The sequence below is a fragment of the Sceloporus occidentalis genome, unplaced genomic scaffold (genome assembly GCF_023333645.1).
Source record: "Sceloporus occidentalis isolate IW3139 unplaced genomic scaffold, rSceOcc1.0.p SCAF_70, whole genome shotgun sequence".
NCBI lineage: Eukaryota > Metazoa > Chordata > Lepidosauria > Squamata > Phrynosomatidae > Sceloporus > Sceloporus occidentalis.
In genome coordinates, this window is record NW_028317050.1 from 1,311,319 (window position 1) to 1,324,454 (window position 13,136).

A 13,136-nucleotide genomic window follows, 5' to 3' on the forward strand; every position below is an offset into this window, starting at 1 on the left:
TCTGCCGTTTTTCTTTAGCTTCCTTTCTGGGTCTTAAATCAAGATCAATGGGTTGTCAGTACACTTTTGCATTCGTATTCGGGCAAACATGAAAACGAACACGAAGGGTGCGTTTTCGTTGTTCAGCCCGTATACGGAACATGGCGGCGGCAAAACGTATACGAAGACGAAGACCCCTAGTATTTCCTGATTCTTCTTTATTTCTTAAGTAATTAATCATATGGCTTATTCCACAAGGAATGTCTATATTCTTGGAGATCATTGTATTGTCTGCAAAAGAGACATCTTTGAGACACTGTGTAATCTCCCTAATAAAAAAATAGAACTACTACAAATCCCTGTGGCACCCCACTAGTTATACTACCTTCCTCTGAGATGGGGAGATGACCACCAATTGCTTCAGTAGCCCATCTGCAGTCCCCTACACTACAGAAAAAGATTTAGTGTGAGTAGACACTGAACTGTAACCACATACAAGGTACGTGGTTGACATTCTGAGCCCAATTTGTCAAGCGTGTGCCATGGCACGCAAATGGTTAAATGTGCTGTTCCAGTTAGCAGATCCGTCATTTGAAATGTTTTAAGGCATTGTCTTAATGTTATTACTTTCAGGAACCTTCTTAGGTTTCTGTTGGCACAACCAACTGTGGCTTGCCTCTGTATATCTCCATACATGGCAGACACTTCAGCAAACAAAGCTTCACTGAGTGAAAAAGGCATCAAGCGATTTACAAAAGAGGCTACATAGATTCGGGACGGTCACCTGAGGCCATGTTCTAGTTGTCTGGAGATGCACAACAGGGTTGTTTTTTACCTTATCCGTTGTGTGCCAGAGAAATCCTCCTCCTCACTGACTATAGAACTACATGGATGCACGTGCTACTCAAAAAGGATTTAATGGGCTGCAAGGGAAACACACGCCCAGTTCAAATACTATCACTTTCCTTGTTGTTCTTACCCATCCAAGAGCTATCTATGGTCTATGAGTGTTATTCTTTGATAGTGCCTTGTTCTGAGTCCTGCACCAGTTTCCAGTATTTTGCCTTGCCTACGAGCTTGTCTTATCCTGTTGTATTGCTCCCTTTGATCTTGAACTATGTACCAGATCTCTGCTTGACCTTGACCTTCCTTCCTGCTTTACCCCTTAATGTCCATTGACGTGCCTGGCACCTCACTTCATGTCAAGGTATTCAGTAACACCAAGATTGGCATCAGGGGCCATGCCTGGCCCCTCCCTGGGGTGTCAACATCCGCCATACACTGTATGGTGGCGGACACCCGGTTTAAAAGAGTTTAGGAGGTGTGGGATAATAACATGTCGCTTCTGGTTGAACATCTTGCCTTAAAGGGAAGATTAAAAATGGGAAGATTCAACAAAAATTAAAATGTTAAATATAGTGTTATTTTGCAAAAATGAATACTGACTGGTTTTGCATTAACATCTTGTAAAACACAGTTGATGACATCATTGCTTGGGGCTTATATCTGTCAGTGACCATATCCTTCACAGTTACTGCTAGTGCTTGAAGTTTTCTCTGCTGGGCTTGAGATGCATATATTGTCCGTTGAGTGTCTCTTTACACGAGTCTCATGTTTTCTCTATTCTTCTCTTTTTTACATGGTTACTCACTAACACAGACTATTTCTCACACTCTGTTTTCCTGTCTCTCCTGTCACTTTCTTTCATGGGAGGAACAAGGGATACAAAAATAAAAAGAGCAATGGAGAAATTTAGCTGAGAGAGGAAAAAGCATCCATAACATTTACAGCTGTTTTCCTTATAGCAAACCCCCAACAGTTATTGTGATCAAAATAGCTTCAATCTACACAGGGGCGTACCTAGAGTATTTGGCACACACAGCCAGTACATGCTGAAACCTAGCTAGCTGCCCCCCTTGTGTAGTGATGCTGCCAGCAGTATGGGGTCTGCACATCACTTACAGCCAGACTTGGCATGATAGGAGTGTGATTGCTAACAGCAATCACAGCGAGCACAGTCCCATCATGCCTAGGTACCAGCATTTACTGGTTGCCTGGGTATGATAGGAGTGTGATTGCTGTTAGCAATCACACTCCTATCATGCCAAGTCATATTGCTAAATTTGTCCAATTGTGTGTTACCTACTTTTATTAAACATGTGAGTTTTTATTATTATTTTTAAAGGTGGGGGTCATTTTCGGTTTTGGCTAAGTGAACCCTGAATGTTTTGGTCCAGAATTTTCATTTTAGTTCATCCCTAGAATAAATCTAGGGAATCCTGAATTTGTAGTCGCAAAACTTTCAAGGCCCAGAAATCAGTGAGAGGAAAAGTAAAGGTTTTGTGTCATTTACTTTATTTTAATCTGCATATTTTATTAAAGACCATATTTTTTGTCACAGTGAAAAATGAGTGCGGCCCGCGCACGTATACAATTCTGATGAAGTGGCCCACTGCAGAAAAAACTTGGACACCCCTGCCATATAATATACAATGTAAATTGTATCTCTTCTCAATGTCATAAAAATTAAATTAACAGATACACAAAAGCTATATATTCTGCATATCTGCAACATAATTAACTAGTCAATGCAGTTAAATAACTTTTTATAGGTTTAAAAACAAATAACAAATAACATCTTAGCAAAGAAAAAACTTTTAAACTGTTGGATAGTCACAAACGTGTACACTATACTTGTATGGAACTGATTGTGATGCTTAGAAATAACGAAATACAGCTTCCAAATAGTGTCTTAAAATGGCTGTTTTTTGAATACTATCTCTGTTTCAGCTGACAAATGATGTCATATATACCACAGGAAACCCTAGTCTAAGCCAAAAGTGCCTTCCATCTTGATGACTAAATAGATTTGTGGGGGAAGCCTGCAGAGCGATCAGCACTTAGTTCTAAGTCATCATTAGCAGGTGTTGCCCTGGCAATGGAGGAGAAACTGTGTGGGTTTAAAAGATTTTAACTGCCTTTGCAATTAGTAAAAATATACATGTAGTTATGATAAACTGCTAAGGGATGAAACTTGATCGCCATCTAGTGACAACGTTTGGTAATTCAACCATTCTGGTTATGTCAAGCTGGTTATGTTATGTACATTAGCTGGTTTGTAATTTACACAATTAGAGAATTGCCTGATTTGTTTAATAACATAATAGAAGATCTGAAATATATATATATATATATATATATATGGACAAAAGTATTGGGACACACCTCCTAGTTATTATTCAATCAATTGCCACAGATGTATAAAATCAAGCACATAGCCATGCAGGCTGCATTTACAAACATTTGTGAAAGGAATGGGTCGTTTTGAAGAGCTCAGTGAATTCATGTGTGGTGCTGTAATAGGATGCCACCATTGTTATAAGTCAGTTTGTGAACTTTCATCCCTGCTAGAAATCCCACAGTCAACTGTTGGTGATATTATTGGGAAGTAGAAGCATTTAGGAAGAGCAGCAACTCAGCCACAAAGCAGAAGACCCCCTAACGTCACAGAGCGGGCTCTCCGAGTGCTTAGGTGCATGGTGCCTAAAAGTCACCAATGATCTGCTGATTCCATAGCTGAAGAGTTCCAAACTTCCACTGGCATTAATATCAGCACAAAAACTGTGCGGCGGCAGCATCATGGAATGGGTTTCCATGGCAGAGGAGTTTCATGCAAGCCTCACAATGTACAATGCCAAGCGACGGATTGAGCGATGTAAAACACGCCACCACTGGATTCTGGAGCATCTGTGGAGTGACAAATCACTCTTCTCTGTTTGGCACTCGGATGAACGAGTCTGGGTTTGGTGGATGCCAGGAGAGCATCACCTGCCTGACTACATTATGCCAACTGTAAAGTTTGGTGGAGGAGAGATTTGGTATGGGACTGTTTTATAGGGGTTCCAGTGAAATCTTAATGCTTCAGCATACTAAGACATTTGAGGCAATGCTAGGCCTCCAATCTTGTTGGAGCAGTTTGGGGAAGGCCCTTTTTCTCACAGCATGGCTGTGCCCCAGTGCACAAAGCAAGGTCCATAAAGACATGGTTGGATGAGTTGGGTGTGGAAGAACTTGACTGACCCGCACAGAGCCCTGACCCCATCGAACAGCTTTGCGAGCCAGGCCTTTTATCAAACATCTACAGGCCTTTTGTGCAACATCATATATATATATATATATATATATATATATATATATATATATATATATATATGACAAGTCACTGACAAGTCAAGTGAATAACACTGATAATCTTGTTATCATGGCACCTGTCATTGGGTGGGATATATTAGGCAGCAAGTGAACATTTCGTCCTCAAGAAGCAGGAAAAATGGGCAAGTGTAAGGATCTGAGAGACTTTGACAAGAGCCAAATTATAATGGCTAGATGACAGCTAGGTCACAGCATCTCCAAGACTACAGCTCTTGTGTGGTTTTCCTGGTCTACATTGTTCGGTAGAGTTGGGCACCAGCCAAGTCTTCGTGTTCGCCTTCGTGAAAAAAACAAAAACCTTTGTATTCCACAAATATTCATCCATTCCTGTGTTCTTTGCGGGCAATTATTCGTGTACGTTCTTTGTGTTCATTTTTCCCCCCGTTTTATTATGTTTTATTTTAGCAGGTGTTAATATGGGGTTAAAGCAGTAACAGTGCGCAGCAGCTTTGGTGCCAGAATTTTAAAGGCCCGGGAGCTTTTGCGTCGCTTACCTGGAGATCACATGGCACCAGGATTTATCCATGAAGGTTCCACCTCGCAACAGGACTTAAAGGATCTGCTGCTAAGGTCTTGGTACCAGATACCACACATCTTCAGAGGTCTAGTGGAGTCCATGCCTTGACAGGTCAGGGCTGGTGGGACCTACACAATATTAGGCAGGTGTCATAATGTTATGGCTGATTGGTATATATATATATATATATATATATATATATATATATATATATATATACTGTATATATATATATATGTATATACTGTATATATATATATGTGTTTTTTTCTATGAAAAATGTACATAGAGCTTAATCATCACATTATAGTTTGAAAATTTTAATAAAAGCTGACTTGAGTACTTATAGCAACCAACTAAAGTTTTATTCTGGCTGCAAGCTAACAGCTGAACAAATGAAATCTCAGTTTAGTATATTTTTACCTATAGTCATGTTAGGAATAACACAGAGGTGGATGAAATCTGTTTGTTCCCATCTAATTCTCGGTTTCTTTGAATTTCACACTGACCAATATAAAACATAAATCTTTGCAATTGATAAACTAAGTTGGCTCACAATGGGGACTACGTATAAAAAGTAATCCTGCCCCACAGTTTGAAAAATAGTGTTATCGCAAGGCCAACTAAAGGTTGTAACTGACTGTCAAATTCCACAATTGCTGTGATAAAACCACTTTTAAAGCTTTTCGTAAGAATAACTATTTTTACATAGTGTCCATAAAGGGTCTGCATAGAATCTTGTAATAAACTCAAGCAAATATGCACTCATCAGTTTATGGATGTATTTCTCCCTTCTATACCTTACTACAACTTTAATATGGTACTATTTTGTTCAAAGTCATCTGAATTTCAGTAAACCAAGTAGAATTCTGAAATATCGTTTAAAAAGGTATAATGAATAGAATTAAATATGGCCTGCATATTTGTGCAAAGCATAGCTAAGTGTTTCCTTTATATTATAATTTTACCGCATATGAATGCACGGAATGATTAAGCAGAATGGTCTCCTTTACATTTTGTACTTCCCCACCGCACAAAGCTTCAGCTTTCTCGTGCCAGACATTCAGGGAGTCTGATGAGACCCCCACATGGGTGTACAGAAAGAACTCAATATCTTAAAGTGGATTATTAACCCCTTAATAACAAAGCCCATACAAAATGCATTGTTTTCAATGGGTTTAAGGGGTTAAAGTAGATGTGCAATGTAACGTTAGACTGTTTGAGAATAATATTATAAATTGTAGTTGCGGCAGGGGTAAAACATGAGCAGACGTCCAGTGTGTCTGGAATGTGCCTAGACCCTGAAAATGCCCCCGTTTCTAGGTAAGATAAGGGTCTAGCCCTTGTAAAGGAGAAGGGATATGAAAGAGAGAATATAAAGACTGAGAGGATCAGAAAGAGTTAACTGAGGGGTGTGCTAACGAAACGCCCTGAAGGAGGGGGTCTTAAAGGGGTATAAATACACACCAAGTCCCCTCCCACAAATACAGGCTGAAAATAGCCTTTACATTCACCAAGTCATCTGTATCATAGAGTGATGACGATGGTCACGGTCTCAAAGCAATAGCTCTTATAATGGAATGGAACACCATCCTTTCAACTAACATAACACGCGTTACATCACGCGTATATTGTCTTGCATTTCTACTTTCAGTATCCCTTGGAAAAAGGTTTACTAGTAAGGGATCAATATCAGTAATGAGACATGACAGACCTGGCGAACGAGTGTTCAATATATAAAATGGCCAAGAAAAAATGAAAGTTGAATGTGCGCTTTGTACAAACTATTCTATACTAATGGTAGCATTGTTAGAAAGTGATAATTTGTAAATTCGAGTGTACAGTAACCTATAAATGTGTTAAGGTATGATTGAAACTTGGATTTTGGTAAATTTCTATTGTTTGGACTACATGTAATTTCTGAAAGAAAATCTATATAATCTCTAGCCCCTTGTTGTATTCCCTTGACCGATTTGAATCACTGATCCATGACTAAAATGGGTGAATGTTTTAACAATTCCTTTGCACTTTGTATTTCATAAGTCTACGACTTGGCGGATTTATTATTTTCTGCTTCCTGCACGCTAACCACAGTAAAGCTCCCCTACATGAATTATTTCTATATGTAAGGGAGTATTATACAACACGTCACTTAAAAGGGCCAAAGAGGAACTGTTTTGGGTTGTGGTTATGGCCAGGAAAGAATTGTAAATAAAGTATGGCATTTATCCAATTTAATTCTAAAGACAATTATGTTTAAATAAACAATATTGTGATTTGTAGACCGCTACACTCATACTTCAAATATTCGGAGCTCCTAGAAAAAATGAGACTATTGGAGTAGAACGAGGAACAGAAGGATTTGGACTCTGATCAAGAGAGGCACATGGGAATATGTCACTCAGTTACTGTGTAATAAAGTTGGGACTACTCATGTGTTGTGCTATTTAGCCATACAAAATAAGTCACTTTTTTCACAGGGTGAATAAGTTACTTTTCAGGATCATACATACAGCCCTTTAGGGCAAGACGACTCAGAAATAGAAGTATTCTTATAAACTGTGACTCTTACTTGCAAGTGAAAATAAGAAACTCCGAAGCAAAGTCAGAAAACTAAAGCCTAGCCCCGTAAATGGAGCCCTCTCTGGCTATACTTTGCTGGTACAGGCTAACCAGCCCAAATACCCACAAACTTCAACCACCCTGCCAGACCCAGCTAAGCCAGACTCTGGAAGACCTCTCTTTGCCCTCGGAGAAAGTCTCCCTTCAACAGTCTTCCAGAAACCTCACACTCGGGTACTTTAAATGGCTATCGATTGTGCTTTCCTGACTTGGACATCCAGTCTGTTGCAAAACTGTTGCTGGAGCATCTGTCTACCTGGCTCTCCAAATACTCCACCCCACGGACCAAAACATATAATTTGAACCTTATCTGTGCACAAAATCTACACGATACATCTCCCTGGGGATTTAAGGTGTCACAGAAGAAATCGTTATCATCCCATCTCTCCTTATAGTTTGGTTCACAAATTCTCACTTTAGTTGAACTATACCCTTGCATTTTTTTATTTGGAATGTAAAATTATGAGCAGGCAAATTTAAGGCTGTTAAGGACTTCATTGTTTTCTTAATCTACTTCTACTTTCAGTTTGCTTTTCTAGATGGGATGGCATAATTTACCTTCAGTATAAATTTCTAATTCATACATCATACATGGCAGGGTATCCTGGTCTGTACTAGCTTCAGACACTAACATCCGTTCCGTACCCTGTTCCTACTCCCCTCATACATTTTGTTGTACTTTCAGCAGTTCTGACAGCACCCAAGCTCACGCTTTTGAGAACACCTAACTATTCATTTGTACTCCTGTCACCCAATCTGCCCATAATATAAGGCACCTTGTCTTATAACGGAAAAAAACCATGAGTAATAGCTATAGTTTTATTTAGCTCAGTCAAACTATGCACATTTTTACTTTGCTTTACTGTACTTTTACTATGGAATTATAATGTTGTCATGGTGACTAAGAGTTCCTAATGTCTTTCAGTTTCTGCAGCTATTCACCAGTATATTTTCGTTTCTACTGAATATAGGCTGTTTCAGTTTTTGCCCTTTAACTTTCATTCAGCTATTTGTTCCTTTGTCTTAGTAATTGCCATATGCAATTAGTAACATTATCGAGTGAAACTGCTTTATTATTTCAAGAGTGCTACATCTTTTGTGTTTCATTAGGCATATTTTAGCGAGGAGACGATACTAAGTCCTGCTTTATTATTAAAATTACACGGTACTTGAAATAATACCACAGCCGGGAAGGTGAAACCAGCAGAGAAAGTTTTCAGCAAGTGGATGGATGTATTTGAAGTAATTATAGTAGGGTTCTTTAGCAAGTAGCAGAAAGAGAGAGATGGGTCTGCCACATTAGATGATGTCTCACCAGAGATCGGTAGAATATTTTGTATAGTATCGAAGACCCTATCTCCAGAAGGCTATGGATATTCTAGAAAGAGTCCAGATATGGGCTACTAAAAGCGTGCATTGTTTATAGTTTAAATATCAGGGAACACTAAAAGTCTAAACATATATATCTTGAAAGAAAGACAAAGGACATTGGATATGATGAAAAATAGCCTTAACCCCTTAATGACAAAGCCCGTACATGTACAGGCTCAAAATGCATTGTCCTTAAGGGGTTAATAAAAATTGTGGAGTCATAACTTTCAGTGAACATCTTCGATATAATATCCATTATTTATTATCCAATCCAATATTATGCCATTATGTATGCAATGTTACCAATTCTTAATCCACACATCATAAATGCTTAGTTTTAATACCTTAGTCCTACATCTATGTCTTATGGATCTTACTATGGGTGGGAAGACCATATTATTATTATGTCTTATTTTTATCTTATTAAAGCATCCTTGCATCTTAGTTTGCCTTTATACTCTATATGGACAAAAGTATTGGGACACCTGACCATTACACACACAAGGACTTTGATGACATTGCATTGTAAATATTTAGTTAGTAATATGTAGTTGCCCCCCCCCTTTGCAGCTATAACACTTTCCACTATTCTGGGAAGGCTTCCCCCAAGATTTTGTAGTATTTTTGTGGGAATCTTTACTCATTCACCCAGTAGAGCATTTCTTAGGTCAGGCACTGATGCTGGGTGAGAAGGCCTGGCTCGCAATCTCCGCTCCAGTTCATCAAAAAGGTGTTTGATGGGGTTGAGTTCAGGGCTCTCTGCAGGCCTGTCATGTTCTTCCACACCCAACTCATCCAACCATGTCTTTATGGACCTTGGTTTGTGCACTGGGGCACAGCTGTGCTGGAATAGAAAAGAGCCTTCCCCAAACCTACAAAGTCCCTACAAAGTTGGAAGCATAGCATTGACCAAAATGTCTTGGTATGCTGAAGGGGACATACCAGGGGACATACCAGGAGCAGTTTCTGCTTTTTTGAATCATGAGGTCCTATTGCGCTACCTCTCATGGGAGGAGCTCTTAAAGGTGCCCAACCCGATTTTTGGCTGGAGCATGCCCAGAAGCCAGATAAAACCATTGTAAGCGCTGAACACCTAAGGACAAGTGCTCAGTTGTATTGTGTGCTTGAACCAGTGTGACAGCGTACTGTACTCCCTGAACCTAGTTTTTTCTTTACTGTGTCCTAGCCTGTGACCCATGCCCCTTCAGCTGGATTTCCTGGTTACGACCTCAGCCTGTTTATGGAACTTTTCCTGAGCCCATTGCTGTCTGACTTCCGTTGCTGACCTCTCGGCCTGACTTGACCCTGAATCTTAGATACCCTTGTGCTCCTGTTACCAGGCTCTCCTGACGTCCAACTTGTTTGACCTAGCTCCTGAGTTACTCTCTGATGCTGCATACCCAAGCTGCCTCCCATGCTATGATTGTCCCACACCTGGTTTCCAGGTGTCCTGCATCTTGCCCTTGCATACTGGTTCTAGCCTCTCCACCTTGGTCACTACAGGTGGGTGACCATAATTTGTGACCATTCCTAATTGCGTTTTCTCCAGAACCCAATTATGTATTGGAGGACTTTTTCAGTCAATGAACAAAGGACCTAATAGCCCTGCATTAACACTCTCTTGAGTTTATGAATGGGTACACAACAACAAATTTACCAAACATGAGGTAGCTCCAAAACACATTTAAACCTCAGTGATACTGGGCTAACTAAAAAGCCTATACGGGGATGCTAATTAGTGACTCCTAGTAGCCAGCCAGAAATGTTATACCGTTCAAACATAAAACTTTCTAGGACCTTGAACAATGTCATGGACATAACTAAAGAGGTTAAGCTAAAATGTGTGACTCGCCAATATTCGGTCTTACAGAGTAAAAGTTAAGCTAAATGTTAGTATTAACGCAATATGGGTTGCGTTAATGGATTCACTCAAGTGAATCACCACACTTCTGAGCTTTCACTAAGTACTGGTAATTTTTCTTTCAACAATAATAGCAAAACACTTACTAAGTAATTGTTACAATGACTCACCCCAGTTTGGAGCTTTCAGTGGTGTCATTTGCATCAAACGCCGGCCTCTTCAGTTAGTCAGGTAACGATATGCTTATGTAATGGGAATGCACATCTAAATACATGGTTTATTTTATGTCTAAACATGTGGTTTTCTGTCAGCCACAATTTGTACAACAAAATAAAATATAATTTAGTTTAGCAATACCTGGGTACATTATGTATCGGTTTCTCTTAGTCTGTCAGTTTCTCGTCTTGTCATACCCCTTGAATATATGTATTGTATTAAGCGCTGCGTAATTGTTGGCGCTATATAAAAGATAAAAATAATAATAATTATGAATATAATAATACATTCATATATTGCTACATAATTAAAGCAGAATTGTGGAATATACATATGAGAGGATGTGACTAATACAATCTAAGAATGAAACATGTTAAAGATCTGACACTGGATTGTTCCTAGTTTCTAGAATTAGTGCATAGGAAGACTTAAAATACCAGCATTTGAAATACCCTGGGGTGTCTAGTTTTCAAAAATATATGGTTTTATAGGGCACACTGAATTGGCCGGCTTCAAGGATGTGCCAAATATGGCATGGACAGTGGATCACCAAATGTCAAAGTTCAACATTGAAAAATGTGCATGCCCCAAATGTGGCCTTTTTGCCCCAAAACAGCCAGGCAAACTCATACATGGGTGGTATCACTGTACTCATATTGGGGTGTTGTGTGACAGGGAAATATACCAGGACCTGTTAATTCATACATGAAGTAAAATGTGTGTGGAAAACAAAATGTAAAAAAAATACTAGAATCTGAAATACCCTGGGGTGTCTAGTCTTCAAAAATATATTGTTTGATGGGGTACATTGAATTGGCCAGCTTCAAAGATACCCAAAATAGCACATGGGGGAAGAATTACCAAATTTGGAAAAAATGGTTTTGAAATAGCAAAACGCTACTTGTACTTATTAACCCATAACCTGCAGAAAAAAGCAAAAAAAACCATAAAAACATTGGGTATTTTTAACCTCAGGATAAACAGTAGACTCTACTTAGCAGTTTTTTTTTATAAGCTTTCATAGATGACTAAAATATTTTTCAAGTAAAAGTCAGAAAAAGTCCTTTTTTCTAATTTTTTTCACTGTATTTTATACTTTTTTTAATAGTAAATGATATGATACAATAAAAATAATGACATCTAAAGAAAGCCCTTCTTGTCCTGAAAAAAAGAATATATAACTTGTGTGGGTTCAGTAAACGGGAAAATAAAATTACAGCTAAACACGAGCAGCGCAGAAATGGTAAAACAGCCTTTGTCACGACGGGTACAAAAAATAAAATCAGCTATTGTCACAAAGGGGTTAAAAAAAAGATGCGGCGCTACGGAATAAGTATATATTTAGATATGTGATGCGATATATATATATAATGGGTAAGGCGATTTTCACCAAAAGAATGTGAAATTAGGGGTCATGCTGTGACATATTGAGATTCTGAAATATGTGATGAATATTTATACATGCGCATCCTTTCATTGAGAATACTGGTATATACATATGGGCTACTGAGTGTGTGTGAGTTTGCATCAGTGTGGCAAACCATGGACATTATGAGCACCTTGTTAAAAATGTATCTTAAAAAAGGTGAGGAGAAATGAAGGTGCCAGATGCATGCTGTGATACGTAGGATGGGGACAAGCTATAAAATATTTATGGGGCCTGGAACTCACAAATATGTAATATACAATAACGGCACCATAAAATCTGGGACTGAAATTATTCTCAGGGGTGGTTTTTTTTGTATTTTCAGTCTCTCCCTGCACACAAATAATGTATCACAAAGAAAGCCTACAGAGGAGCACTGGCTCTTAGCTTGGGCCTTAGATGTTCTATGGCCTCCTTAATGAATAAAAGACCACTGCGAATAAAAGCAGTAACTAGTAAATATATAAGATTTCATATTAGTACAAGCATACTTTAACAATGTTGGGTCTGGAGATTGAGTAAGATGTAAAAAAGTAGTAATAAACTGAACAGGTTGGATCAATTATATTGTAAGCTTGCAAGAGCAGAGCCCTCTTCTCCTTTTGTTATTGTGTGCGATTTAACACAATTCCACTGATTGTAACAGCGCTACAGAATCTGCTAGTGCTATATGAACATAATGTAATCTTCCGATTTCCATGTCACTGCTTTTATAGGACTTGCTGTTTCTAACACCCAGAACTGTCTGCTCCATGCTGACATCCAGTGGTATTATCCCAAATAGTGTCAGCCTAATTGTAGTATATGTGTGTGTACATCTGAAGCTGTTGTGTGCTTTGACATGACCACGTATAGAGGGTAGTCCTTTAATACTGAATGATTGTTAGCTGAGTGAGTATAGATCAGTTAAGTAGCAGAAGACAAATGCCACG

The 13,136-nt window shown here is 38.8% G+C and overlaps 1 protein-coding gene across 1 annotated transcript in view; it reads left to right on the forward strand.

The window, feature by feature from the left end:
- Positions 1-3,663: 3,663 nt before the first annotated feature.
- Positions 3,664-13,136, forward strand: part of LOC149286319 (cytoplasmic phosphatidylinositol transfer protein 1-like) — a 94,782-nt gene continuing 85,309 nt past the window's right edge. Inside the window, exons 1-2 of the mRNA XM_089494229.1 lie at positions 3,664-3,857; positions 7,288-7,504. Of these exons, the coding sequence (XP_089350355.1) occupies positions 3,664-3,857; positions 7,288-7,504 (411 nt within the window). The remainder of the gene's footprint in view (positions 3,858-7,287; positions 7,505-13,136) is intronic.